This window comes from Neovison vison, chromosome 12 (assembly GCF_020171115.1).
Source record: "Neovison vison isolate M4711 chromosome 12, ASM_NN_V1, whole genome shotgun sequence".
Taxonomy (NCBI): Eukaryota; Metazoa; Chordata; class Mammalia; order Carnivora; family Mustelidae; genus Neogale; species Neogale vison.
In genome coordinates this window covers 85618696-85646094 of record NC_058102.1, presented here as the reverse complement: position 1 = coordinate 85646094, position 27399 = coordinate 85618696, and the positions used below count along the sequence as shown (strand labels likewise).

The 27399-nt window shown below is 48.9% G+C and overlaps 2 protein-coding genes across 5 annotated transcripts; both read right to left on the bottom strand.

The window, feature by feature from the left end:
- Positions 1 to 8023: 8023 nt before the first annotated feature.
- On the bottom strand, positions 8024 to 17177 carry LOC122890957 (peptidyl-prolyl cis-trans isomerase A-like). Its single transcript, XM_044226381.1, has 2 exons — positions 17104 to 17177; positions 8024 to 8618 (listed from the first exon to the last, which is right to left on the bottom strand). The coding sequence occupies exons 1-2, from the start codon at positions 17175 to 17177 to the stop codon at positions 8024 to 8026; spliced, it is 669 nt and encodes a 222-aa protein (XP_044082316.1).
- A 2242-nt stretch (positions 17178 to 19419) lies between these two features.
- Positions 19420 to 26890, bottom strand: PRPH (peripherin). 4 transcript variants are annotated; one of them, XM_044226591.1, is made up of 10 exons: positions 26883 to 26890; positions 22594 to 23130; positions 22128 to 22188; positions 21850 to 21945; positions 21295 to 21462; positions 21068 to 21193; positions 20771 to 20991; positions 20620 to 20669; positions 20296 to 20375; positions 19420 to 19840 (listed from the first exon to the last, which is right to left on the bottom strand). In XM_044226591.1, exons 1-10 carry the CDS (start codon positions 26888 to 26890, stop codon positions 19772 to 19774), a joined length of 1416 nt encoding a protein of 471 aa, XP_044082526.1. In that variant the 3' UTR covers positions 19420 to 19771. The 4 variants fall into 4 exon arrangements, with proteins under 4 accessions (XP_044082526.1, XP_044082525.1, XP_044082528.1 ...); XM_044226590.1 differs by having other exon boundaries at positions 19420 to 19837; XM_044226593.1 differs by lacking the exon at positions 26883 to 26890 and having other exon boundaries at positions 22594 to 23141.
- Between the last annotated feature and the right edge of the window lie 509 nt (positions 26891 to 27399).

Here is a 27399-nt window from a genome sequence, read left to right as displayed (position 1 = left end):
CTTTCTTCCTTCCTTCCTTCCTTCCTTCCTTCCTTCCTCCCTCCCTCCCTCCCTTCCTCCCTCCCTCCCTCCCTCTCTCTCTTTCTTTCTTTCTTTCTCATAACTAATCTCTATGCCCAATGTGGGGCTCAAACTCAGGACCCCAAGATCAGGAGCTGAATGCTCCACTGACTGAGCCATCCAGGATTATCAGTCCTATAATTTTTTCCATCTGGTAATTGTAAGGAACTCTTTTCTGTTTTCCTAGGCTTTCTACTGATATCTCTCAGGTTTTATATAGAGATAATTATATCTTCTGCAAATGAAAACAGTTACATACATTCCCTTTCAAACTTTACACCCTGCTGGAGTTTTCCTGTTATTTTTTGTTTGGTTTTTGTTCTTACATCATTACTACATCATTACAAAACTTCCAGTATTATAGTAACACAGTAGTAGTGCCAGAAGCAACACTGAAACCTGTCGTGGGAAACCATCTAAAGTTTTTCTTTTTTTTCACCTTCTTTGGGTGAAACAATCTCAGACTTACAGAAAATTTGCTTGGGTAGTACACAAAACCTTTTCTCAACTATTTAAGGGTAAGTTACCCATGTGTTGCCCCATCTCCATCCAATATTTTGGTGTATATTTCCTGCTAACAAGAATATTCTCCTACATAACCACAAAACAAACATCAAAATCAGGAAAAGAGTATAGATACATTCTTTCCCTCTAATCTTCAAACCCCCATTTAAGTTTCATTGGTCTTCGTCGTTGTCGTCGTCGTCGTCTTCTTCTTCTTCCTTTTAAGATTTATTTATTTTAGGGGCGCCTGGGTGGCTGACTCAGTGGGTTAAGCCTCTGCCTTCGGCTCAGGTCATGGTTTCAGGGTCCTGGGATCAAGGCCCGCATCTGGCTCTCTGCTCAGCAGGGAGCCTGCTTCCCCCTCTCCCTCTGCCTGCCTCTCTGCCTACTTGTGATCTCTGTCTCTCTCTCTCTCTGTGCCAAATAAATAAATAAATAAATAAAGATTTATTTATTTTAGAGGGGTGGGGGAGGGGCAGAGAGAGCGCCTCTCAAGCATATTCCAGGCTGAGCGTGGAGCCCAAAGCTGGGCTTGATGCAGGGCTTAACGCAGGGCTAGATCTCACCACCCTGAGACCATGATCTGAGTAGAAATCAAAAGTCGGATGCTTAAGGAACTGAGCTACCCAGGTGCCCCAGTTTCGCATCTTCCAAGTGACATCCTTTATAGCAAAAGGATCCAGCCCAGAAGCAGGTGTTGCACTGAATTGTCTCCTTCAATCTGGAACACTCCTTCATTCTTGAATTTCATGCCCTTGATGTGTTTAAGGATTACAGGCCCTTTATTTGCAGAATGCCCCTCAGTTTGGGTTTGTCTGCTGTGCTCTCATGACAAGACTCAGGGTATGCATCTCTGGCAGGACCATCATGGAAATGATGCTGTTTTCTTTCTAGAGCCTTCTACCTGGGGTTGCCCACCTCCATATGTCCTGTTCCTTTGATTACTTCATTAAAGAAATGCCAGCTTTCTCTGCTGTAAATCATTCTTTCCCTTTGGAAATTTTATTTTGTGTGTGTTGTTGGGGGGAGTATGTTGAGATTATGTAAATATTCTGTTCCTCATCCAACTTTCACTTTACTTAAGTACCTCAGTATGTACTCATACTTTCCTGTTATATGCAGTGGATTAGTACCCAGTTACTAATATTGTTTATTTTTACATTCAGGTTGACTCTGATTTGGTCATTTGGGGCCCTTTCAAGTCATCTTCTGTGTCCTGTAAACTTGCCTTCATCCTTTCAGCATTTATCAGATTTTAGCATTTCTTCTCTTTCTGGCATAGCAACACATTTCAGGCTCAAATTATACTTTCCCTACATCAGCTCTGGAATCAACCATTTCTCCAAGGAGCTCTGGTTCCTTTTATTGGAGTAAGTTATTTAGAAACCAAGAGCTGACCCAAATGAGTCGAAAGCTTATGTCCACATAACAACCCACACATGGGTTTTTTTGGTAGCTATATTCATGATTGCCCAAACTTGGAAGCAACCAAGGTGTCTTTCAGTAGCTGAATGGATAAACAACCGGTATGGCCATACAACAGAATATTATTTAGTGATAAAAAGAAATGAGATATTTTGCCACCAAAAGGAATCTTAAATGCATATTGCTAAATGAAAGAAGCCAATCTCGAAAAGGTTATACTATAATCATATACTATATGATATAGGTTATACTATAATCATATACTATATGATTCCAACTATATGACATTCTGGAAAAGGCAAGAGCTAGCAGGAAGGAAAGTTGCCACGGGGTAGGGGAGAGGGAAGGATAAATAGGCAGAGCACAGAGAATTTTTAGGGAAGGGAAACTATCTGTAGGATGCTGTAATAGTGAACATGTGACATTATGCATTTGGACTGTCGGTAGGACTGTCCAACACAGAAAATAATCCCCAATGTAAAAAATATTAATATTTATTAATATTTATTAATTAATTAATAAATATTAATTAATAATAATGTATCATTCGTTCACCAGTTGCAATAAATGTATCACACCAAAATAGAATGTTAACTATATGGAAAGTTGTTTCCCTCTTAGGATAGCAAAGGGAAAGTATTTGGAAACCTCTGTGCCATCTCTGCAATTTTTCTATAAATCTAAAAATGCTCTAAAAAGGTGAGGCTCTGTAGCTCAGAGGTTAGAGCACTGGTCTCATAAAAATGTTCTAAAAAATAAAGCCTGTTAAAAACAATAAAAAGAAAAGAGGGACGCCTGGGTGGCTCAGTCAGTTAAGTGTCTGCTGTCGGCTCAGGTCATGATCCTGGGGTCCTGGGATTGAGTCCTGCTTCTGGCTCTCTGCTCATTGGGGAGCCTGCTTCTCCCTCTCCCTCTGCCTGCAGCTCCCCCAGTTTGTGCTCTCTCTCCGACAAATAAATAAATAAAATCTTCAAAAAAAAAAAAAAGAAAAGAAAGAAAGAAAGAAAGAGAAGAAACGAAATGAAACCAAAAGCTGAACACCAACTGTGCTCATTGTTATTAGGATACTGGTGTCCCAGTTCCTCTCAGTGAACAGAGCTAGGGAATATAGGCTACACACACAGAAATAGAGACTATATGCACACACACGTATGAACACACCACATTTACATCTATATTTCTGTATCTAAATATATTGAATACCGTGAGTTCAAGATTGGCCTTTAAAAACCATGTCATTGGGTGCCTCGGTGGCTCAGTGGGTTAAGCCTCTGCCTTCGGCTCAGGTCATGATCTCAGGGTCCTGGGATTGAGTCCTGCGTTGGGCTCTCGGCTCAACAGGGAGCCTGCTTCCTCTTCTCTCTCTCTGCCTACTTGTGCTCTGTCAAATAAATAAAATCTTAAAAAAAAAAAAGAAAAAACATGTCATTTACCTATTTTAAAATAGTTCAGTTTTTCTACTGGCTTTAACAAATATCTTAGGAACTTCCCAAATTAATGTGGGCTCTCTTCTCTTTGCCAGATCCAATTAATGAATTGAGATGGAAAATTTAGCAATAAAAAAAGACAGAGATCAACCAAAAAGGGTTTTTCTATAGTTCCTTTGTTTTAAAATTCATATACGCAGATGTTAATAATCAGACCTAACCTAGAGGGCTTTCTTTAACTCTCTGCTGGTGAGGTTTATTTTCTCATTTCAAATATTTGAGACTCATCTGTCTTGAAAGGGGTAGCAAAGAGAGGTTCATCTATGGTCAAGTTCTGTGGGTGTGGCCTGGTAACTGTTTCCTAGAAGAAAGGTGTCAGTATTCCCCTTGTAGAATCTTTCCCAGTGCACAGATGACTGACAACGATGAAAACCAATTGCAATTTTTCTTTTCTTATTTGAGGTACTAAGAAGCAAGCATTTTCCAGTTCCTAACAAACTTTTTTTCTTTTAAAGATTTTATTTATTTATTTAAGAGAGAGGGAGAGAGCCCAAGCAGGGGGAGGGGCACAGGGAGAAGCAGGGTCCCCATTGAGCAGAGCCCCCCACGGGGCTCAATCCCAGGACCCAGATCCTGACCTGAGCCAAAGGCAGATGCCTGACTGAGCTACCCAGGCATCTCTCTAACAACCTTTTAAAGTATCAAACATATGGGGCACCTGGGTGGCTCTATCAGTTAAGCGTCTGCCTTTGGTTCAGGTCACGATCCCGGGGTCCTGGGGGCAAGCCCCACATGGGCTCCCTGCTCAACTGGGAGCCTGCTTTTCCCTCTGCCACTCCCCCTGCTTGTGTGTTTTTTTTTTTCTCTCTCTCTCTCAAATAAATAAAATCTTTTAAAAAATAAAAAAATATAGAGTATCAAGCATACAACTCTGAGCAAAGAGATGTAAGAATTTTGTTTTGTGGGGGTGCCTGGGTGGCTCAGATGGTTAAGTGTCTGCCTTCTGCTCAAGTCATAATCTCTATAGGTCCTGGTATCAATTCCCATTTTGGGCTCCCGGCTCAGCGGGGAGCCTGTTTATCCCTCTGCCTCTCCCTCTGTTTGTGTTCTCTCTGTCTCTCTCTCAAATGAATAAATAAAATAAATAAAATCTTTTTTTAAAAAGGAATTTTGTTGTGTGCTACAAAATGTATAAATTATCTTTTGGACTAGAGAGACCTTAAACTAGTAACCATAGTGATAATTTGTCAATTCCATTTCTTCTTAAGAAAAAGAAATATTGTAACATCACTCATTCTACTTTTATTTATTTATTTAACAGACAGAGATCACAAGTAGGCAGAGAGTCAGGCAGAGAGAGAGGGGGAAGGAGGCTCCCGGACGAGCAGAGAGCCCGACGCGGGGCTCGATCCCAGGACCCTGAGACCATGACCTGAGCCAAAGGCAGCGACTCAATCCACTGAGCCACCCAGGTGCCCCAACATCACTCATTTTAAAGAGTCCTTTGCAGTTGCAGTCAGAATTGACCAGATTTCCCGGAGTATTGTGGCTTTCAAGGCCGTGCACAATGTCCTTCCCTGACTCCTCTCCATATGGCTAGATCAGTTAGGATAAACCCCATTCAACAGTGTCTTACCTGAGATACAGATTTAATTATTTATATTTTCCCTAAAAATCCAGGGGCACCTGGGTGGCTCACATGGTTAAATGTCTACCTTCAGCTCAGGTAATGATCCCAGGGCTCTGGGATCGAGTCCCACATCAGGCTCCCTGCTCAGTGGGGAACCTGCTTCTCCCTCTGCCTCTTTCTCATGAATAAATAAATAAAATATTTAAAGAAATCCAATAGAACGCTGTGGTACAGGATGATGGTGGGGTTGTATGTGTGTGGGGACTGGGAGTGCTGTGGACTGAATTGTATCAGTACCCCCTGCCCCTGCCCTGCCAAATTCCTATGTTGAAGGCCTAGCCCCAATGTGATGGTATTTGGAGATGGGGTCTTTGTTTTGTTTTTTAAGATTTTATTTACTTATTTATTTGACAGAGAGACTGTGAGAGAGGAAACACAAGCAGGGGGAGTAGGAAAGGGAGAAGCAGGCTTCTGGCTGAGCAGGGAGCCTGATGCAGGGCTCCATCCCAAGACCCTGGGGTCATGACCTGAGCCAAAGGAAGATGCTTAAGGACTGAACCACCCAGGTGCCCCAGGAGGTGGAGTCTTTGGGAAATTATCAGGTTTACATGAAGTCATTAAGGGTGGGGTACTCATGAAGGGAATAGGACCCTTGTAAGAAGAGACACCAAATAACTTGCTCCCCACCACCCCCCTGTGAGGACGCACTGAGAAGGTAGCTGTATACCATCCAGGAAAAGAACCCCAATCAGAAACCAACCAGGACGGCACCTTGAACTTGGACTTTTCACCTCTGATCCTGTATAGTTTAAGCCACCCAGTCTATAGAATTTTGTTATGGTAGCCTGAGCTGATTAAGCCAGGAGGTGTACATGAACGCTCTATACTTTCTACTCAATTTGCCATGAACCTGAAACTACTCTAAAAAATTACAATTATTAAAAATAATTTTACAATTCCAATAGTAGGCAGTCCACGGCTAGTAGGGCAGCATCTTCCAGCTTACTACTCCGTGATCCCCAGGTATGGGGCTGGCAGCACGTGAGCAAGAGACAAAAGGCTGGAGGAAGGAACAAAGAGGAGGAACTGGACTCCGGCCAGCTATGCCTTAAGGAAGAAGGGTGCAATTTGCCACGTGATACTTATGCTTGCATCCTATTGGCCAGAACTTAGTCACATGGCCCTCCCAGCTTTCCCGGAAGCTAGGAAATACCGCCTTTATTCTCAGCAGTGGTATGTCCCCCGATTTTTTTGACTCTGCTGGAAAGGAAAACTGATTTTAGAGGACTGGTAGCAGTATCTGCCAGCACTGGCTTTCCTTTAGTTCCTGAAACAATGAGAGAGCTTTCTGGACACTTAGGGCATTTTCCCAAGCTGGTCGACTCCTTCCCAGTCTCAGCACTGAGTGGAGCTTCCGAGGTTAAGCCACCTGGGTTCAAATCCCATCTCCTTCTTACCAGCTTTGTGAACTGGGAACAGTTCTGTGAATCTGTGAAATGCGGATAATAATTGTATCTACCTAATAGGTTGTTCTGAGGACTAAATGAGTTAATTCTTGTAATTTATTGAGTAATTTATATAATTTATATAAGTAATTTATTGAGTAAGCACTCAATAAATGTCAGTCATTTTATTTTTTAAAAGATTTTATTTATTTATTTATTTACTTATTTTTATTTAACAGAGAGAAATCACAAGTAGACGGAGAGGCAGCCAGAGAGAGAGAGAGAGGGAAGCAGGCTCTCCTCTGAGCAGAGAGCCCGATGCGGGACTCGATCCCAGGACCCTGAGATCATGACCTGAGCCGAAGGCAGCGACTTAACCCACTGAGCCACCCAGGCGCCCCTATTTATTTATTTTTTTAAAAGACTTTTTATGTGTTTATTTGACAGAGACCGATCACATGTAAGCAGAGAGGCAGGCAGAGAGAGAGGAAGGGAAGCAGGCTCCCTGCCAAGCAGAGAGCCCAATGCGGGACTCGATCCGAGAACACTGAGATCATGACCTGAGCCAAAGGCATCGGCGTAACCCACTGAGCCACCCAGGCGCCCTATTTTTTTATTTTTTAAAAAAGATTTTATTTATTTATTTGACAGAGATCACAAGTAGGCAGAGAGGCAGGCAGAGAGAGGGGGGAGGAAGCAGGCTCCCTGCGGAGCAGAGAGCCTGATGCGGGGCTCTATCCCAGGACCCTGAGATCATGACCTGAGCCGAAGGCAGTGGCTAAACCCACTGAGCCACCCAGGCGCCCCAGCTACTGTCATTTTAAACCATTACTGGGATGCTATATTCCCTCTCATTTCCTCAGAAAAGATCTTCCCTATTATTCCTTTCACTACTGTTCCCTCTCACAATGCCTTTTTTTTTTTTTTTTCCCCTTCATGGCACTTCTAGTTTCTAGTTACACATTTAATTGCCTGCTTACTATCATCATCAGTATTTTCTACTGAACTGTAACCCCCATGAGTGAACTGTTTATTTTGCTCATCTTTATACCCACAGGGCAGCCTTGTCCCATAGCTGGCCTATGACGTGATACAGAGAAGGTGCTCAATAGATATTTGCGGATGACTGATGAGAAAGACAGAGGGAGGAGAGGCAGGTGGCTCTACCTATCCACACAAGATGACCCTCGTGGCTTTTGGTTTTTTCTTATCTTGAAAATATTTTGATTTTATAATTAGTATTTATTTAGATTTAAAGCTTCAGTACTTTTGCTTTTTATTACCCTTGCTTTTCATATCCCACCAGTTTCTTCCATGACTACTTTCATTTTTTGTTTAGTTTTCATGTCATATTCATTAACTCTGCAATCCAACTAGACTCGGAGGGAAGCAAGGAAAATAAGGAACCCACAAAAATGCAGTGAGAGCAGGGAAATTATAAAACACTTTGAGCAGATAAGGGTGAGGGGGTACTCTCCTGAGCTACAAAAGGAAATACTCTGGTAGTTAATATGAAACATAAGTCAAATTTATTAGATTTTTCCACATTCAGCAATGGTGATTTTTTGCTGGTCTTGCCATTCCTGGACCCACAGCGCTCCATGGCTTCCATAATATTCATAATATTCCATAATATTCACATCGTCCTTCACCTTGCCAAAGACCACACACTTGCCCGGCAACCACGGCGTGTGGGCAGTGCAGATGAAAGACTGGAAACCATTTGGGTTGGATCCAGCAGGTGTCGGGGACAGGATGCCAGGCCCTGAGTGCTTCAGGTTGAAATTCTCAACCTCAGATCTCTCCGCGTAGATGGACTCGCCGCCAGTGTCTCGATGGCGAGTGACGTCACCACCCTGGCACAGATACCCCCAAATAATCCTGTGAAAGCAGGGACCTTTAGAACCAAATCCTTTCTCCCCAGTGCTCAGAGAACGGAAGTCCTCTGCCATCTTGGGAACTTTATCCGCAAACAGCTGGAAGGAGGCGAGTCTCAAGGGCCAGCCCAAGGGGATGTGGAGGGAGACGGTGGCATCGACGGTGGCTGGGCTGAGTGGGTGCTTAGGCTGCTGCGTCTGCTCTACTCCTTGGCTTAACTTCCTATCTGGAGTAGCTCCCCTAAAGATGCTATCAGAGAGAATCTGTGGGTGATAAAATTCTGAATTCTTCGTCTTAAAATTTCATCAAATCGTTGAGACTTTGAGGATAGTATTCTAGGTTTGAAACGATGTCTCAGCGTGTTTGCAATACTTCTCTGTCATCCTCTTGTATCCCGTGTTTCTGATAAGAAGTCTGACATCGCCATGATCCTTATTCCTTTGTAGGCATTCTCTGGGAGGGGGATTTTCCCTTTATTTTTCATGTCTTGAGACTTGAAATGCAGATTCCAATTTAGTGGGAGCTGGAGTGGGTCTGAGAGCCCTGAAATCTAAATGTAACATGTCCTGGTATGTGTTTTGATTTATCTGAAGGAGCACTTGAAGGGCCTTGCAATTACACCTATCTTCTGCGTTAGAGAATTTTTATTAAAGTCTGGTTCATGGCTGGCGGCACCACCCACTCAGACCCACGGAATTAGAATCTGCATTCTAATAAGATCCTTGCGTGATCTGTATACATGCTGAAGTTCGGGAAGTACTAGTTTATTTTATTCTCTCCCACTGAAACTCCTACTGGACAGATTTAGGAATTTCTGCATCCATTTTCTATTTTTAAACTTTTCTTTCATACTATCTATTTATCCCTTTGTAAAATCTGGAACAGTGCATCCCTAAATTAATCTTCGATAGGAGCATTCTAGAATTCTTCAGATGATTTGGGTATTGTACATATGTATACATACAGTTGGCCCTTGAACAACATGTTTGAACTGTGCAAATACTTATATGTGGATTTTTTTCTATAAAAACGGTACAGTACTATAAATGCATTTTCTTTTCCTTATCATTTTTTTAAAATTTTATTTATTTATTTGAGATAGAGAGAGAGAACAGGAACAAGGGAGCAGAGGGAGAGGGAGAAGCCGGTTCCCCCCTGAGCAGGGAGCCTGACTTGTGGTTTGATCCCAGGACCCTGGGATCATGACCAGAGCCGAAGGCAGACGCTTAACTGACTGAGCCACCCAGGCACCTCATCCTTATGGTTTTCTTAATAACATTTTCTTTTCTCTAGCTTACTTTATCATGAGAATACAATCTATGATACCATATGTGTATGTATATATATCATACAAAATATGTATTAATTGGCTGTTTCTATTATCAGCAAGGCTTCTGTCAGCAGCAGGCTCTTAGTAGTTAGGTTTTTGGAGAGTCAGAAGTTATACATGGATTTTTGACTGTGTGGGGTCAACTCTGTGTCTGTGTGCGTAAATATATATATTTAATTTTCAGTATATTATGGTGTTTTGACATCCTAAAAAAGAAATTAAAAAAACACAAAACTAGAGAGAGCTGCCCTTCCAGGGCTAACTGGCTCCCAGGACTAACTGGCTCCCATGGCTGGCAGAGGACTCAGCCAGGAGCATGTCTTTGATATGCAAACTAACCTCTCCAGAGCCTGTCTCTTCTGTCTGGCCCCTATACTCCAGGAGGTGACGTTCTGCTGTCCCAATCATCCCAGGACCAGGTATCAGGCAAATAGGCATCAGCCCTGTAGTTTAAGGCCTGCCCCTAAAATCCACCATTTTAAAGTGAACAATCAATCCAATGGCATTTCGTATACTCACAGCTTTGTATAATGACCATCTCTATCTGGTTCCAAAACATTTTCATCCCCTCAAAAGGAATCTCATACCCATTAAGCAGTTACTCCTCATTCTCCCGTCCCCTCACTCCCTGGCAACCATCAATTTGCTTTTGTCTCCCAATTCCAGATACCTCCTACCAATGGAATCATATATATGTGGCCTATTTTTTTTTTTAATTTGACACAGAGAGATCACAAGTAAGGAGAGAGGCAGGCAGAGAGAGAGGGGGGAAGCAGGCTCTCCGCTGAGCAAAGAGCCCGATATGGGGCTTGATCCCAGGACCCTGAGATCATGACCTGAGCTGAAGGCAGAGGCTTAACACTCTGAGCCACCCAGGTGCCCCTATATGTGGCCTATTGTGCCCAACTTCTCCCACCTAGTGTAATGTTTCCGATATTATCCCTTTTGTGGTGTATAGAAGTATTCCATTCTTTTTATAGCTGAATACTAGTCCATCGTGTGGCTAGACCACATTTTGTTTATCCATTCATCTAGTGATGAACATTCTCATTTCTTCCATCATTTGGCTATTATAAATGGTGCCCTATGAACATGCATGTTCAATTATTTGTTGGAGTACCTGGTTTTCATTCTTTGGGGACTTCTGGGACTAGACTGAAAACAATAAAACAGGACCTTTTGGGGGAAAATAATTATCTTGATTTCTGGACCTGTAAGAATGCTTTTTGTCTGTTTGTTTGCTTGTTTCAGGGTATAGCTAAGTATGTGTAATTTGCTGGTATATATTTTCTATCATTTCTAAGGATTTGGATGTTTGATGGTCAGTTTTATGTGTTGACCTGGCTGGGCTACAGTCCCCAAACACAAATGTAGTTGTTCTTGTGAAGGTTTCTACATGTGATTAAAATCCACAATGGGGCACATGGGTGGCTCAGTGGGTTAAAGCCTCTGCCTTCGGCTCAGGTCATGATCCCAGGGTCCTGGGATGGCGCCTGCTCAGCGGGGAGCCTGCTTCCTCCTCTCTCTCTCTCTGCCTACTTGTGATCTTTGTCTGTCAAATAAATAAATAAAATCTTAAAAAAAAATAAATAAAATCCACAAACGTTGAACTTTAAGGGAGATTATCCTGGATCAGGTCAGTGAGCCTGATTTCATTGGCTGAAAGGCCTTCAGGGCAGAGCTGGGGCTTCCTTGATTGTGGACGGCAGCTTCCACAACTTCCAGCAACTGATGTTCCAGCAACTTCCAGGTGGGAGGGGGCAGCCCGCTCTGTCTCCTGGCCTGCACTATGGGGTTTGAATTTGCCCACCAAGCCTCCACAATCGTGTGATCTAGTTCCTTGCAACAGATCTCTTAACGTGTCTCCTGCCAGTTCTGCTTCTCTGGTTGAACCCTGACCCATGCAGGTTTTGGTACTTGGAAATGGATACTATTATAATAAATAACTGAAAATGTGGACGTGACTTTGGAATTAGGTAATGGATAGAGTCTGCAGTAACTTTGAGGAGGATGATAGGAAATGCCTAGTTTGGCTTCAATAGACTGTTAGTAGAAATAGGAAATGTTGCAGTCTGCTAGTGAGGGCTCAGAGGGGAGCGAGGAAGCGCACACAGAATACCTAAATCACCACAAACAGACAGTTGGGAGAAACACGGACGTTAAAGGTGCTGCCAGCATCAAGGGCTCAGAAGGAAATGAGGAATGTGTTATTAGTAGATGGAGGAGAGATTTTTTTATACAGTAGCAGGAAGCTTAGCAGAATTGTGTTTCACAGTTATGTGGAAAGCAGAATTTGTGAGTGTGAACAGGGGTATTTATCTGTGTGGCCAGGTATTGAAAGTGTGGCTCGATCTTTTTTTTTTGCTTGGTTAGTGTAAAATCTGAGAGGAAGAGGCAGAAAGGCATCCAAACTTGGTATTTAAGGAATTTTCAGCCCACTCAGATGGCAAACAATGCAGAAATTAGGCCATTCGCCTTCAGGAAAGTGTGCTCTGAGGAGAAATCCGAGGATGTACCTGGACAATCTTTCACTAGTGGCTAGGAAGGATCAAAGGTCAGAGTACTCAATCACACGAAGGCCCCTTCGGAGAGATCAGCCATATGACCCATGGATTTCCTCAGCCATGTCAGCAGAAACCAAGCATAGAAATGGGATTGTCTAAAAAGATCTGTGGAGGCACCTCTTGTCTAATGGAGTGAATCCCAGAGCCATACACAGGAGACCCACATGGTTCTTGAGAACGTCTTGCAAGCAGACACTGCCAGCTAGTGCTGAAAGAGCCACAAGGAGGGTAAAATGAAAGAACGTTGTCAGAACCCCCACCCCAGAATGTACACCCGGGAAACGAATAGCTCAGGTATTTTGAAATGGGTAGAGGAAGGCCAGACAGTGAGGCCAGAAAGGGGGGACCAGGAGCCACAGAAGATCATTCCTAGGCCTTGAAACCTTACGTTGTTTTGCCAGGTGGATTTTAAATTTGCTTCACAACCTTTTTCCTTTCGGCTCTCCCTTTCTGGGTAGGAATGTCGGTAGCTGTTACCTTCTGCCTGTTCATTGTATTTTAGGAACAGATAACTTGTCTTCTAGTGTCACAAGCCCACAGAGGGAGAGGAGTCCCCCCTCCCCAGGATCTGTTTTACCCAGAGCCCGTAGGTGGTTTAAGTGATAAGATTTGAGACTTCTGAGCTGATGACATCTTTTTTTTTTTTTTTTAAGATTTTATTTATTTATTTGTCAGAGAGAAAGGGAGAGAGAGCGAGCACAGGCAGACAGAGTGGCAGGCAGAGGCAGAAGGAGAAGCAGGCTCCCCGCCGAGCAAGGAGCCCGATGTGGGACTCGATCCCAGGACGCTGGGATCATGACCTGAGCCGAAGGCAGCTGCTTAACCAACTGAGCCACCCAGGCGTCCCCTGAGCTGATGACATCTTGATGAGAGTTTGCCCTTCAGCTGATGCTGTAATGGGTTGAGACTGGGGGGGGGGGCCTGAAATGGGGTGTATATATTTTGTAGATGAGACCAACATGAATCTTTGGAGGCCAGAGGCCCAAGGGTAAGCATAACAATGCCCTTCCCCTGTCTGCATCCCAGTGCCCAGAGTCTATGGCTACTTTCTTCCATCGCAAAGGGACGTTAAGGGCGCAAGTTAAAAGTTTTGAGATGGTGACATTATGCTGGCTTGTCTTGGTGTGCCCAGTGTAATGACAAGGATCCTTACCAGAGGCAAGCAGAGATCAGTGATGGGGTCGCTGGCTTTGAAGATGGAAGAGCCAAAGTCTACCGAATGCAGACAGTCTTTAGAAGCTGAATAAGAGCTTTCTCTAGAGCTTCCAGCAGGGACACAGATCTGTCATTCCATTTCAGACTTCTTTTTTTTTTTTTTTTAAAGATTTTATTTATTTGACAGAGAGAAATCACAAGTAGGCAGAGAGGCAGGCAGAGAGAGAGGGGAGAAAGCAGGTTCCCTGCGAAGCAGAGAGCCCGACGCGGGGCTCGATCCCAGAACCCTGGGATCATGACCTGAGCCGAAGGCAGAGGCTTTAACCCACTGAGCCACCCAGGCGCCCCTCCATTTCAGACTTCTAAACAACAGCACTGGAAGTTAATAAATATGCTGTTTTAGGGGCGCTTGGGTGGCTCAGTGGGTTAAAGCCTCTGCCTTTGGCTCAGGTCATGATCCCAGGGTCCTGGGATCGAGCCCCGCATCAGGTTCTCTGCTCAGCAGGGAGCCTGCTTCCTTCTCTCTCTCTCTCTACCTGCTTCTCTGCCTGCTTGTGATCTCCGTCTATCAGATAAATAAATAAAATCTTTAAAAATAGATAAATAAATAAATAAATAAATAATATGCTGTTTTAAGCCACCATGTTTGTGGTAATTTTTTACACCAGTAATAGGAAATCAATACAGTATGAAGAAAAGCCACAGGACATGCTCAGGCTGTCCTCTTGAAACGGAAAAAACCTCTGAAGAATAAGTCAACTGAGATCCTCGGTTTATAATTTATGACCATCCCAGGCCATCTTGCTGAGGGAATCTGTGTGGGAGGCCATATTCTGCACCATGTCCCCATTCCCCTGCCTACAGGATAGCCAAGACCAGTGAACCCTGCCTGAATCATCTCATTTATTCTTCACAATAATCCTGCTATAGTTATCTCCATTTTACAGGTGAGGAAACCGAGGCAAAGAGAGGCGAAGTATCTTTCCCAGAGAAAGATACTGGATAGATCTTTCGTGCATCTAGTAAGCACAGATCCAAGATTTAAATGCAGATTCTTGGGGCGCCTGGGTGGCTCAGTGGGTTAGGCCTCTGCCTTCGGCTCGGGTCATGGTCCCAGGGTCCTGGGATAGAGCCCCGCATCGGGCTCTCTGCTCAGCAGAGAGCCTGCTTCCCTGTCTCTCTCTGCCTGCCTCTCTGCCTGCTTGTGATCTCTCTCCCTCTGTCAAATAAATAAATAAAATCTTTTAAAAAAATAAATAAATGCAGATTCTTAATCACCGTGCTGTTAAAATTAAAATGGTACTTTTCACATTCTTTGAGGAGTTTAAAAAACATCTGCTGGAACGGTGGGATCATGTAACAAATGAAGCCAACAGTTGTTTCGCATTTATCAACATTTGTTAATGGTGGGCTGGGAAGTGCCCAGGTGGCTTGAGCAGCCCATCAGCCCCAAGAGCTCCCTGTGTTGGATCTGCTTATCTCCGTCTCACGGAGGGAATGGGAACTATCAATTCATCTGATAAAGCTAGCAAGTGGGCATTTCTCGTGCAAGGAAGTGAAAGCAGAACTAAAGAGAGCCCCAGAAGACAGCATGCAAAGGCTATTAGGCCCTGGAAGCCACAGGACATTTGAAGCCACAGGTAAGAAGGAACTATGGGAAGCAGAAACCGGGGTGGAGGATGAAGGCATTGGCTCCTGAGGACAAGAGCCTCAGAAGCTGTAGAACCCTCCATCAGGGAGCAGTAGGCTCCTGCTGCTTAGGGGCCTTTCTGTCACTTCTCAGGTTCTGTGGGGCCTGGAGGGCTGCAGAGCCATTCTTCCTGGGAAGCCAGATCCTCCCCCTCACCCACCAGCCCCGTGTTTCCGGGTTCCAGTGAAGCCACTCCCACTCTCAGTCCCCTTATTTCCAGGTGGGTCACAAGTCACTCCCCTTTGCCTGAGATGTCTGGTGCGTCTGTTGTTCGAAGTATGGATCACTGAGCTCCTTCCACCCGCTACAGGCGGCCCCTGAGGAATCATCCCTGCTACCATAATGGGCACCTCCCTGGGGTCCAGGACACCTGCCCACATGTCCACCACGTCTGGTTCCTTCTAGGACCTACCCCAGGTCACCTCCTTGCTTTTGAGATGACCTTCTTATAGATGTCATGGGAACTGGCTCCGTGCTTCCAGTAAGCTGAGTACGATAAAATCAATGTGGTATAAGCTTTCTTAATTACAATTAAATCCCAGCCCTGTCTTCCTGAGGTTAGCATCTGATCCCCCTTGGTTGGAATTGGATTTGGAGTTTTCCTAAAACTCTTCTTCATCACAGCCCAGTCTGAGTTGGTGTCATTTCAGCAGATGTCTGGATCCATCCATGACAATTTGATTTTTTCTAATTCTCTCCAGCATTTAAACATGTTCAAGTATGGGTTTTGTTTTTCATTTATTTTTTTTTGCCACAATCCAAGATTTAAAAAAAAAAATGCATTTAGGGGCCCCTGGGTGGCTCACTTGTTAAGCATCTGCCTTCAGCTCAGGTCATGATCCCGGGGGCAGGGGATTGAGCCCCACATTGGGCTCCCTGCTCAGCAGGAAGCCTGCTTCTTCCTCTCCCACTCCTCCTGCTTGTGTTCCCTCTTTCACTGTGTCTCTCTTTGTCAAATAAATAAATAAATAAATCTCAAAAAAAAGTGTTTTATATGACAAGCCAGTACATATGTATATAAATTGAAAAGTTTCACCACACTCCAACACTTTCTATTCTTTTTCTTTTCTTTTTTTTTTAAAAGACTTTATTTATTTATTTATTTATTTGACAGAGAGAGATCACAAGTAGGCAGAGAGGCAGGCAGAGAGAGAGAGGAGGAAGCAGGCTCCCTGCCGAGCAGAGAGCCCGACGTGGGACTCGATCCCAGGACCCTGAGATCATGACCCGAGCCGAAGGCAGCGGCCTAACCCACTGAGCCACCTAGGCGCCCCATCTATTCTTTTTCTTTTTTAAATGTTGGTCTTGACCCAGTAATTTATATCACAAAGTTTCCTTACCTACTACTTGAAAACTACTGGTTTAGTTTCACCTTTCTCCAAAATTTCACTTCTCAAATGCAGGTCTTTGCTCTGGTTCTTGCTTTCCTATGCTCAAGCATCTCAAGAGAGTAATCCACTCTCTACTCCCTCACCTGGGCTCACTCTTCGGGTGGCAGTGTTTTTGTCTCTGACACCACCCTGCCCTGAGGAGGCCCTTCCCGTAGTCTCTCGGGTCTTCCTTGTTGATAGAGCCCAGATTTTCCAACTGTTATCTAACCCATGCTCCCAGCATCCTCTGGTGCGGCCACCACTCCCCTTTGAAAGTTTTCTCTTGCCTTGCCTTCCTGAGGCAACTCCAAAGCTTTCGTCTGTTTCTGGGTAGTGATATTTCTCCTCTGGGATAATAAGTGCCACTGAGTGAAAGGGAGAGAAAGCAAGAGGTATAAACAATGCATGTATATGTGCATCCATGTGTGGCGGGCAATGGCGTTGAGAAACCTGCACAAAATTTGCAATGGGCATTGTGGTTGGTTCTCAGTGTCTACCCCATATCAGATGATTAGCCCAAACTAATCAGATGATTAGCTTTCCCTGGCTATTGTTACTACTCCAAGATTGGGCACAACAGTGGCCTTAGCCAGGTTGTGTAAAGGAAAGAACTTATATCTCATACCTGGGAGGAGGTTTTTGTCTTTTCTCCACTGGATGTGAAGAGGGAAGTACCACGCAGTAGTTGCTGGCAGCCATCTTGGGACCATGAGGAGAACTATCTCAAGGACAAAGGTTCAAGAGGAAGGCTGGGTACAACCTTGACCAGAATCTAAGTCCTTGATGACATCATTGAACTACTGAATCAACAGCCCTCAGCGCCTGCCTACCACTGGCTGGTTACATCAGCTATTTCTTTCTTTTTCTTAAAAAAAATGAGGTATGTTTCTTTAAAAAATGAGATACAGATATCTAGCATCCTGATAGATTCAGTTTCTCAAAATATCCCATCACACCTGAACTCCAGACCTATGGATCTGCCTGCCTGTCAGCTCTTCCTCTGGGCTGTTCCAGAGCATCTCACACTTTAGGGTAGGCCTAAAACGGACTGTTGTCTGGGCCCCCTCCTTCCCTCCTCTCTCATCTTCCCTGTTTCTGTGAAAGATCCACCATCTGCCTGTCTCAAGCCAAAACCTTTGGTCATTGCTATTTATTTCCCTTCGGCCCCCCAGAGGCCCTGTTTCCTTAGGTGTTGCAGAGTCCCTGCCTCCAGTTATTTCTCAGATCCACCCATGTCTCTGCTCACTAACACCTCTTGCCCGTTTCACTGCAACAGCCTCTACCTGGTTCTCCACCTCCTAACGGCTTCTGCACACCATGGCGGGAGTGATTTGTCTCAAATGAGAATCTGAATGCTTCCCCCTCTGATGAAACCACGTTTTTTCCCCTTTCCTTAGGATGCATTTGGAAAGCCTTCATATGGCATGTGAAGTCCTGCACGAACCAGCCCTTGTGTCGTCTTTCCAACCTCAGTGCCATTCCTCCTTTCTGTCCTTTTATTTTTTTTTAAAGATTTTATTTATTTATTTGACAGACAGAGATCACAAGCAGGCAGAGAGGCAGGCAGAGAGAGAGAGGAGGAAGCAGGCTCCCTGCTGAGCAGAGAGCCCGATTCGGGCCTCGATCCCAGGACCCTGAGATCATCACCTGAGCCGAAGGCAGCAGCTTAACCCACTGAGCCACCCAGGCGCCCTCCTTTCTGTCCTTTATTCCAGATGAGAGAAGTACTTCCAGTTCACAAACTGGCTTTCTGTCACCTCCCAACGGACTTACCTGCCTAGAAAGGCCTCTTCCTCTCCCTGCTTTCCCTGAATCATTCCTGCTCATTTCAGTGCTCAGCATGGTGGGGCCATCTTCGGGAAGCCGTGCCTTTACTGTGAGGCTGGGTTAAGCGCTCTTCCTCGTGTCCCCACAATGCCATCTTCTTTCCCAGTCATAGCACTCTTTACAAGGCTGGAACAACCTGCTGGTAAGTCCCTGTCCCCTACCCCAGACTGGGGGCTCCTTGAGAGCAGGGACTCTGGCTTACTTCCTGCATGTAGCACAATAATTGAGTGAAAAGATCATTTTAAACAACTCAGAGGAGCACCTGGGTGGCTCAGTGGGTCGAGCCTCTGCCTTCGGCTCAGGTCATGATCTCAGGGTCCTGGGATTGAGCCCCTCATGGGGCTCTCAGCTGAGCAGGGAGCCTTCGTCTACCCCCACCCCGCCTGCCTCTCTGCCTACTTGTGATCTATCAAATAAATAAATTAAATATTTAAACAAACTCAAATGGATTTTGACTTGAAGGCGAGGGCAGGATGGAGTAGAGGTAGAGGGCATTGTAGAAGGAGACATTTTCAAGCAGGATAGGGAGTGATGGTGGCAGAGTCTGATTTGCTAGGCAAAATTGTCAAGTAGGTTTAGGTGGGTGGCAGGGCTAGGCCAAGGGAAAGAGATCAGTGAGGGAGATAACGGACCCAGGCAAACAGTGGGTGGACTAGGGTGGTGGCAGTGAGGACAGGGAGAACAAGACAAGACTTGAAAGAGTTAAGAAGTAGAATTTACAGAATTGGTGGGTAGGTGAAGAAAAGAAGGGGTAGAAGATGAGGTGTTCTAATTTGGCAGTCTCATTCCCCTTAGTGGTAACCTCTTCTAGAGTGGGAAACCCCAAAAGAAGGACACGATGGCAGGTAGAGAGGGAAGTGCGGAGCCCTGTCTGGACACGCTCAGCTTGAGGGGCTAGGATGCACCCAGAAGGCACCTGGACATTCAGGGCTGCCGCCGACACACAGAAGTTGAGAAGCAGCGGATGTAGAACTTGGAGAAGGATAAATAGAGGAATCACAGATGCCAAGATACGGGATGCAGGAAAGAAACAACTAGAGGCAAGGGAAAAATACTGCTGAGCCCCATCCCCACAGCCACCCCCACTTCCATAGAGACAAACGCGCTGGAGAGGTTTCTCTTGACAGCAGTTTTATTTGATTCAAAAGTGGAACTCAGATCCTGGCCCACTCCACTGGTCATGGGATAATGACTAGTTCTGGAGATCGCTGGCCTCTTATTAGGACTCGATAAGGGGATATATAGGTCATATATAGGGCATACAGGTCACAGATACGTGCCAGGGCAGGGAGAAAAGGGCCAGCTATGGCTGGCTGGGTAGGGCTTGGCCACAGGCCAGGGAAGGGGTGACTTGTGGCATCCCTTAGACACATGCAGAGCCAGAGAGGGCTAATTCAGTACTGGTGTTGGGGTCTGGGACTTGGAGTAGGGCTAGGGCAGGGTCAGGGAGCTCTGGACCAATGGGTTCAGTAGCTGTGAGTAGAAGACTTGTCCAGCTCACTGCGCTGCTCCTTCTGGGACTCGGTCACCACCTGCTGGGGCAAGGCATGTGAAGGGCACAAACCACTCAGCACAACCCCCCTGCGATCTCCTTTGGGGTATGCTGTCTCCTTCTCCAGCAAAACCAGCGGAGGCTCCTGACTGACCATCCACCTCCTCTCTGTCCCTCCTGCTCCAAAGACCGCTAACCCGCAATACTCTAAAATCAGCTGCAGCCATGGGGCACCTGGGTGGCTCAGTGGGTTAAAGCCTCTGCCTTACGCTCAGGTCATGGTCCCAGAGTCCTGGGATTGAGCCCCGCATCGGGCTCTCTGCTCAGCGGGGAGTCTGCTTCCTCCTCTTTCTCTCTGCCTGCCTCTCTGCCTACTTATAATCTCTGCCTGCCAAATAAATAAAAAAAATCTTTTTAAAAAAATCAGCTGCAGCCAGGTTGGGGCCTAGAAATAATATGGCCAATGATGGGGTCCTGGGTTCAAGTGGTCCATCTCACCTCTCCATCCCGCGTCTCAATGGTCTTGATCAGAACCATCTTCCTGCTGTGGCTGTCCTGAGGAGGCTCCACCTCAGGTACTGGAAAAAGCAGGATGAAGGGGTGGAAGAGAGGATTGTGGTGTCTCTCCTTCTAAGCCCTGCCTCTCATCTATGAGGGAAGGGGAGGGGAGTGGCAGGGCATGAGGAGCAGGCCTGAGTATAGACTAGGACTCAGAAGTTCATGGACAGAATCGATCCCTGAGCAGGGGCATAGCAAGAGTCTGGTCAGGGCAGAAGCGGACAAGGGGACAGAGAGGTTTAAAGCCAGGCGTGGGAGACTCACCAGTAGTCTTTATACTCAAGGATGCAAAAGAATGGATTGGCACAGAGATCCTGGGAGCGAAACCAGGGGTGAGTGACTCGGCCCAGGCCCCACCCCTTCCCTAAACGTCCAATCCCCACCATCCTCCCACCCCCAGCAGCACTGCCCCCACCTGCTCTCCTCGCCCTCCAGAAGCTTCCGGTAGGTGGCGATCTCGATGTCCAGGGCCATCTTGACGTTGAGGAGCTCCTGGTACTCGCGCAGATGCCGTGCCATCTCCTCCTTCAGCTGTCGCAGCTCCTCCTCTAGTCTCGCGGCGCCCGCTTGATACCCGCCCGCCTCCAGGGCAAACTGCTCCTCTAACTCCCGCAGCTGTCTGAGCAGCGCCTCGTTCTGGGGGCAGCAGGGGGTCACTGGGGGAACAGCCTCCACCCCCACCCCCGCCCGGGACCCGAAGCCCGAAACTCACCGTGCCGCGCAGCCCGTCCACCTCACAAGTCAGGCTCTGTATCTGGCGTCGGGACTCGTTCATCTCCTGCTTGGCCTGACGCAGGGCCTCGTGGTTCCGGTTGGCGGCGTCGGACAGGTCCGCGTACTGCGGCGCGCGAGGCAACCCGGCCGTGAGCTGGCGGGACGCGCCCTCCCCGCAGCGCCCCACTCGCCCAGATCCTCCCTCACCCTCCCAGGCTCTCGCACTTTGGACTTGTACCACTCCTCTGCCTCCTGCAGGTTCTTCGCCGCGATGCTCTCGTACTGCGCTCGGATGTCCCTCAGCGCCGCCGTCAGCTCCGGCTTCACGGTGGCCTCCACCTCGACCTGCTGCACCTGCTGGCTCTCCACGCTCACCTGCAGGTCTCGCAGCTCCTGCCGCCCAGGACAACAAGTTGTTGAGGTTGCCGCGCGGATCTTACGCTGGCCTAACAGTTCACGCGCAGAAAAAAGAAACACTCGAACGAACAGATGGGGGCGCCAGGGAGCGCAGCGCGCTTGGTCTGCGCGTCCTGCGCCCCGGTCCGCTCCAAGGCCGCGGCCAAGTTCCAGGGTGCAGCTCCACTGCTCGCCACCAGGTGGCGCAGGGGTGGGAGTCAAACCACCTGTAGACGGGGGCTAAGGGGCTGCGTCTACCCAGCGAATCTCACTTCTCTTCCCCAGGGCAATCCCTCAGCTACAGTCTTCTCCACCGCCTGCGTTTCAGCTCCAATGCGACCACCTGCAACCTTCGAAGCCTGCCCTGACCCTCGGTCCACCTACCTCCTCATGTAGCTTCTTGAGGAACTCAATCTCATCCATCAGAGACTCGATCTTGCGCTCTAGTTCCAGGCGGGACAGGGTGGCGTCGTCCACATCCTTAGTGGGGTGGCCGAGGGGGTTCAAGAGCAGGGAGGAGCTGCTCAGGCCGGGGAAGGCCCAGGCCCTCCCTGCCTGTCTCTGGAGGCTTCTGGTCGCCTCCTAGCGCCCACACATGTCACCCTAGATACGCAGGCAGGGGTAGACGTGGGGAGACTGGGTGACGTGGGGCCCGGGCTCACCTTGCGGAAGAGCACGAGGTTGTGCTCCGCGTCCTCCCTCTTGCGCGTCTCCTCCTCCAACCTGGCAAGAAGGGTGGGCAGAAGCTGAGGGGCAGAGTCATCGCCCAACCATCGGGCCGCGCACCCCAGGGTCTAGATTAGAGGCTGCTGCTGTCCAGGGCTGAGGACGGGTCTTCAAGCGGCCCAATGGCCTCGCCCGCTTTCTCTCTAACGGACTGGGAGATGAGATGGGACCCTTTATCCCCAAGGGAGGCATGGTAACTCCTCCTCCCTCCTCTCCCCAGAGAGGCAGCAAAGTGGTAGAGGGGGAGGTCGGCGGGGGCGAGAACCCGCGGGCGAGCTTGCTCCCTGCGCACGCCTGTGTAGACCGAGAGGAGAACTCCCCCAGGCGACTGGTGGGGAAGGGAGCGGAGCGAGGAGCAGCCGCCTCGACGGCCACCGCCCAGACCCGGCCCTGCTCCCTGACCTCTGCTTGAGCGCCGCCAGGTCCTCCGCCAGCCCGTCGCGCTCCACCTGCACCCGGTCGCGCTCGCGGCCCAGCAGCTCGAGCTCCCTCCGCAGCTCTCGCAGCTCCTGCTGGCACAGCTGGTCGGCGCGCGCCGGCTCCTGGCCCCGGGCCTGGCTCAGCTCCCCGCGCAAGGCCGCGTTCTGCTGCTCCAGGAAGCGCACCTTCTCAATGAAGTTGGCGAAGCGGTCGTTGAGCTCCTGCAGCTCCTGCTTCTCGTTGCTGCGCGTGGCCAGGAACTCTTGGTTGAGAGCCTCGGCCATGGAAAAGTCGAGGCGCTCCGAGGGCAGGCGCAGGAGGGCGCCCGCTCCCGCCCGGGGGCCGCGGAAACTGCCCAGGCGCACCGAGGAGCCCGTGGACGCCGATCCCAGCAGGCGACTGCTCGAGAAGCGGGAGCTGGACGCATAGGAGTAGGCCCCGGGGGACAGTGAGGGCGGTGGCCCGAAGGTGCGGCGGTAGGAGGTGGAAGAGATGCTGGCTCGGAGGCCCGACGGGTGGCTCATGGCGGCCGAGGACTGGCAGTCACCGCGGGCAGAGCTGGTCCGGGAGCTGGGAGGGAGCTGCGGACCGCTGCGAGGCGGCTTTATAGGCCTTCGGGCTCAGGGGGGGCACGGGCAGCTCCTCCCACTGGCCTGACAGCGGGTCTCTGTGGGGAGGGGGACGCCCCACCCCTGCGGAGCGGCAGGAGAGCCGCACCCTCCCTCCAAGGTTGTTGGCGCCCTGCCTACTTGATTCCCCCTGTTGCTGGCCGGGAAGGAAGGGGGCCTGGCGACCACCCGCAGGCCTGGGCTCGGGGCTCAGCTGGATGGATCCTTCCAGCAACATCCAGAGCGGGGAACCTAGGCTGGGAGGGCCTGACTGGAGCTGGGATTCCTGACAGCAAGAGATGGTAAAAATCGATGTACAAATGTAGAATCATTATCCACCTGAAATTAATATGTTAGGTCAGTTATACCTCAGTACAAAAAAAAAAAAAATGGGGGGATAGGAGGCCTGGAGGTTAAAGAGCAGGCTGCTGGCTCATGAGCAGTGAGAAGGTGGCCCTGGAGAGTTGGCCTGGCTTAGGCCCTGGGGCCTGTGCCCCCACTTGTCCCCTGAAGGCTAGGCCCTGCTTTTACCTGCTGTCAGCTACCCCTGTTACCACACCCAGGGAGAAATAGGGGACAGGAGGGCTGAGGGAGCCAAGGGGGGTGGGGAAAGACTGATGCTTCTGTAATCCCCAGGGCCCAGTGGAGGTCTGCTGCCTGGCGCCAGCTCTGCTGCTAATGGACTGGCCATGTCCCCTCCCCCTCCTCTGGACACTTGGCCAGGGGGTTGCCTGCTGATGTCTCAGCCTTAAAGACACAGCTCCCAGAGCTGGACATACAGCAGGCCCCTGCTGGGTGGGCCCAGCAGAGGGTGCAGAGGGTGGCTGGGCCCAGCTCGGGGTTCCCACATGGGAGGGTGGGTGCCCTGCCAGGGGCTGAGCTGAATGAGGTGGTTGTCCGCCGTCTGGCTTTCCTGGATTCTCCCTTCCCCCAACCAACTGCTGCTCAGTCATGGGCCTTACAGGAACCAGAGCAATTCCTGAGGTAGGAAGGGGAGGGGGCTGAGGGGCGGCAGCGGCTGCCAAGGCTGAGACATGAAGCGACTGGCAGGAACCGGTTACCAGTATGGAGGAGTTGCAGGTACCCAGGGATGGGTAGGGCTGGATGGGGAAGAGATGGGGAAGGAGAAAGTGCCCATTGCTAGTGGTCCAGGGACTGAAAGAGGAGAGAGAAGGCCCCAGAGCAGATCCACAAGCCTATGCACACAAGATGCATCCGCGTAATGTAGAACGACCTCACCTATACGCACACACATCACACACACACAACCACACAGCCCATCTGGCCCTCCCCCACCCCAGTTATCTGGAAGGCTGATGTCTGGCCTTTGCATGTCTGCGGCTTCCAGAACTCAGGCACAGGCCGCCCCGGAGTGGACAGAGGCAACTCAGGTGGTCTGCAGGAGGCAGGCTGCTGAGGCCCGTTGGGTTTGCCAAGAGCCAGGGGCTGCTGCTGCCGCGGACTCCAGGGCTTTCCAGCACGGACAGGTCCACCTCAGACAGGCCCTGAGGACCAGAGCTGGGCATCTGGGAAAGCACGTTTGGGACTCCAGGCTGGATCTCTGGGTGAGGGGGAGAGGAGGGCGGCTCCTTGGCCAGCCAGCTCCTCAGCATTGCAGGGCAGAGGAACCTCCCCTCCTTTGTGTGTCCTCTGAGATGGGCCAACACCCGCCCGCTCACATCTACCGCCTTCCTTCATCTCCTCTCCAGGCCCCTCCTTCCTTCCGGGCCATTAGTCTCTCCCTGCACAGCTGCCAGGTCCTTCTCCTTGATGGATCTGGTTTGGTTGCCAGGGGAATGGGAAGAAGAAGGATGGGGTGGGGGGCAGGACAGACAAACCTGGGAGTGGGGAGGAGTAGGGTCCTGAGCACCTACTGTGAGCAGTGGGTAGGGGCTTGGGGGCTGTGTGTGTATATGTGTATGTGTGTGTATATGTCAGGGTGGGGCAGGATGCTGGGGAAACTGGTGCTTTCTGCCATAGCCCTAGGCTCTGAGACCTTAGCTGCCATTGGCCAGGACCCCCATTTACCCCAGCCTAGGCCCTGGCCTGTCCCTGTCTACTGTCCATAGGGAGCAAACTGGGAGTCTGAGCTGGTCCTTCCCAGACTCTGTCTTTATACTGAGCTGCTGGTAGATCTGGGCCTTTGAGAATCACATAGAGGCCCCTTGGGCTGGGCTCAGGCAGTTCCAGGTGGAGTTCCCAGCTCAGCGCACGGGTACCTCAGAGGAGAGGGAACCAGAGCCTCCTCGGCAGGGCTCTGGGAGCTGTGGAGGGAGTGAGGCCAGGGCCTGGGTGGGGGAACAAGGCAGGCTAGCGAGTCAGAGAAGATTCCTCCCCCTTACTCAGAAAGAGCTAGGCCTGGGAGATCTTAAGTCCAGAAGAAAGGTAAGAAAGGGTCATGGTTGAGAGCCAGGGCTCCGGTATCCAGTGGCCAAGCCTCCCATCCGACTCCAACATTCTGTGTTGTAGGAATACAGGCAGGAATTTACAATGTCCCAGTCCCGCAGTGAAATGTAGATCATCGTAACTTCTACCTCACACTGTTGGTGGGAGGATTCAATACTTAGGATACATACGATAATGGCTGAAAGTTAGTCTTACTATTATCATTACTGACTGCCCAAGTGATGCTGTCGGCTGCCGAATGCGGTGAGGATCTGGACTTCTTTTGGATTGCCCCTGCTAGTGGCTGAGAGCCGTTCTGGACCCAGGGTAGAAGGAGCCAAGTACTGCCTGGCTGATCTTTCCTCAATGTACTGACGAAGACATGGACTCTGGGCAGACTGCCTGGGTCCTCAGTTTAATTAGCTGTTTGCTTTTGGGTCTGGGTGAGGGTTTTCACCACTGTTCATTCCATTTTCTTTGTCCACAAATGGGGCAATGAGAATTGTACCAACCTATGCTATGGGAGGGTTAGCTGAGTTACCATGTATGAGGCACTCAGTGCTAATATGTGCTGGTAAGTACTAGCCAGTATTAGAAATACTCGCCCCCTTCTGCTGCTCTGGTGAAGGCTTGGAGGGGAATGACAGATGCGTTCAGAGGTTTGCAAGGAAGGTGAGCAATGAAGTTTACTGGCGAGAGTGCTTCCGAATGGCAGCGCCTGCCGAATGCCCATGGCGGGCCATGGACTTAAAGCTAGACAAGGAAGGGGTGTGTGGGCAAGAGAGGGTAGGAGATTGGGAGAGTAAAAAGGCCCATAGCTGACCTCCTGGGCAAGGTCAAATAACACTCCTCGTACAGAAGAATTGAAAGAGGGATGGGGGGGGCAGTAGGAAGTTTTTTTCAGAGAGTGAAATGCAGGAATTTGTGATTCTGGAACTGTGATATTTATGAATGATAAGATTTCCAGGGTTTTTTAAGGAAGTGGGCAACGGAGGCTAAAGTCAAATGAAGGAAAAGGTCATAGGAAAAGAGATCAGGCCAGCAGCCTGGGCACTTCTGAGCTGTGTGACCCTGGGCAACTTACTTGTCCTCTCTGAGCTTCTGTTTCTTCATCTGTAAAATAGGGATAATGACTCCCTGCGTGTTGTGACATCTAAGTAAGATCTAAGTACTTCATGTATTACTTGTACATAGAGTAATTAGCGTGTCATGAGGCTCACAGTAGGTGCTCAGCACTACTGATGGCCTTCTTCCCCTGCTCTGTGATGGAGAGGAAACTGAGACATAGAGGAGCCATGCCATAGCCCTAATTACTTGTAACTAAGTGTCAGCTGGGGTCCCCCTGCCCTTCAGAACCCTAGAACTGGCTCGACCTCCAGTCCACATCCTGAGGGTAGTCCAGTGTCATCCTCAAGATCTCTTTGCCTTCCTAGGGCTTCCCCTTTATACCCCTAGCTCCAAGTCCTGCTGCCCCTGAACTAGCTGACTCTCCAGCGGACTCTCCACAGTGCCCAGATGTGGGATTCGGCACCATCCCCTGGTTCTGTGGTCTCTGTTCCCATCACTTAGGTAGAACTCAAGGTTTAGAGGGACAACGTTGCCTGTCTGAGATTGCACAGCAAGCTAGGAGTGGCTCCCTCTGCAGGAAGGTACATCCTGGTGGGTCAGGCGCTGCTGATGTTCTCTGGGCTCTGGCCCCATAGAAGCCAAGAGGAGCCTCAACCACGATCATTCCAGCTCCACACTTCTCAAAGTGGCTTCTCTCCCAGGCGACTGGTCCAGCCACAGGGTCCCC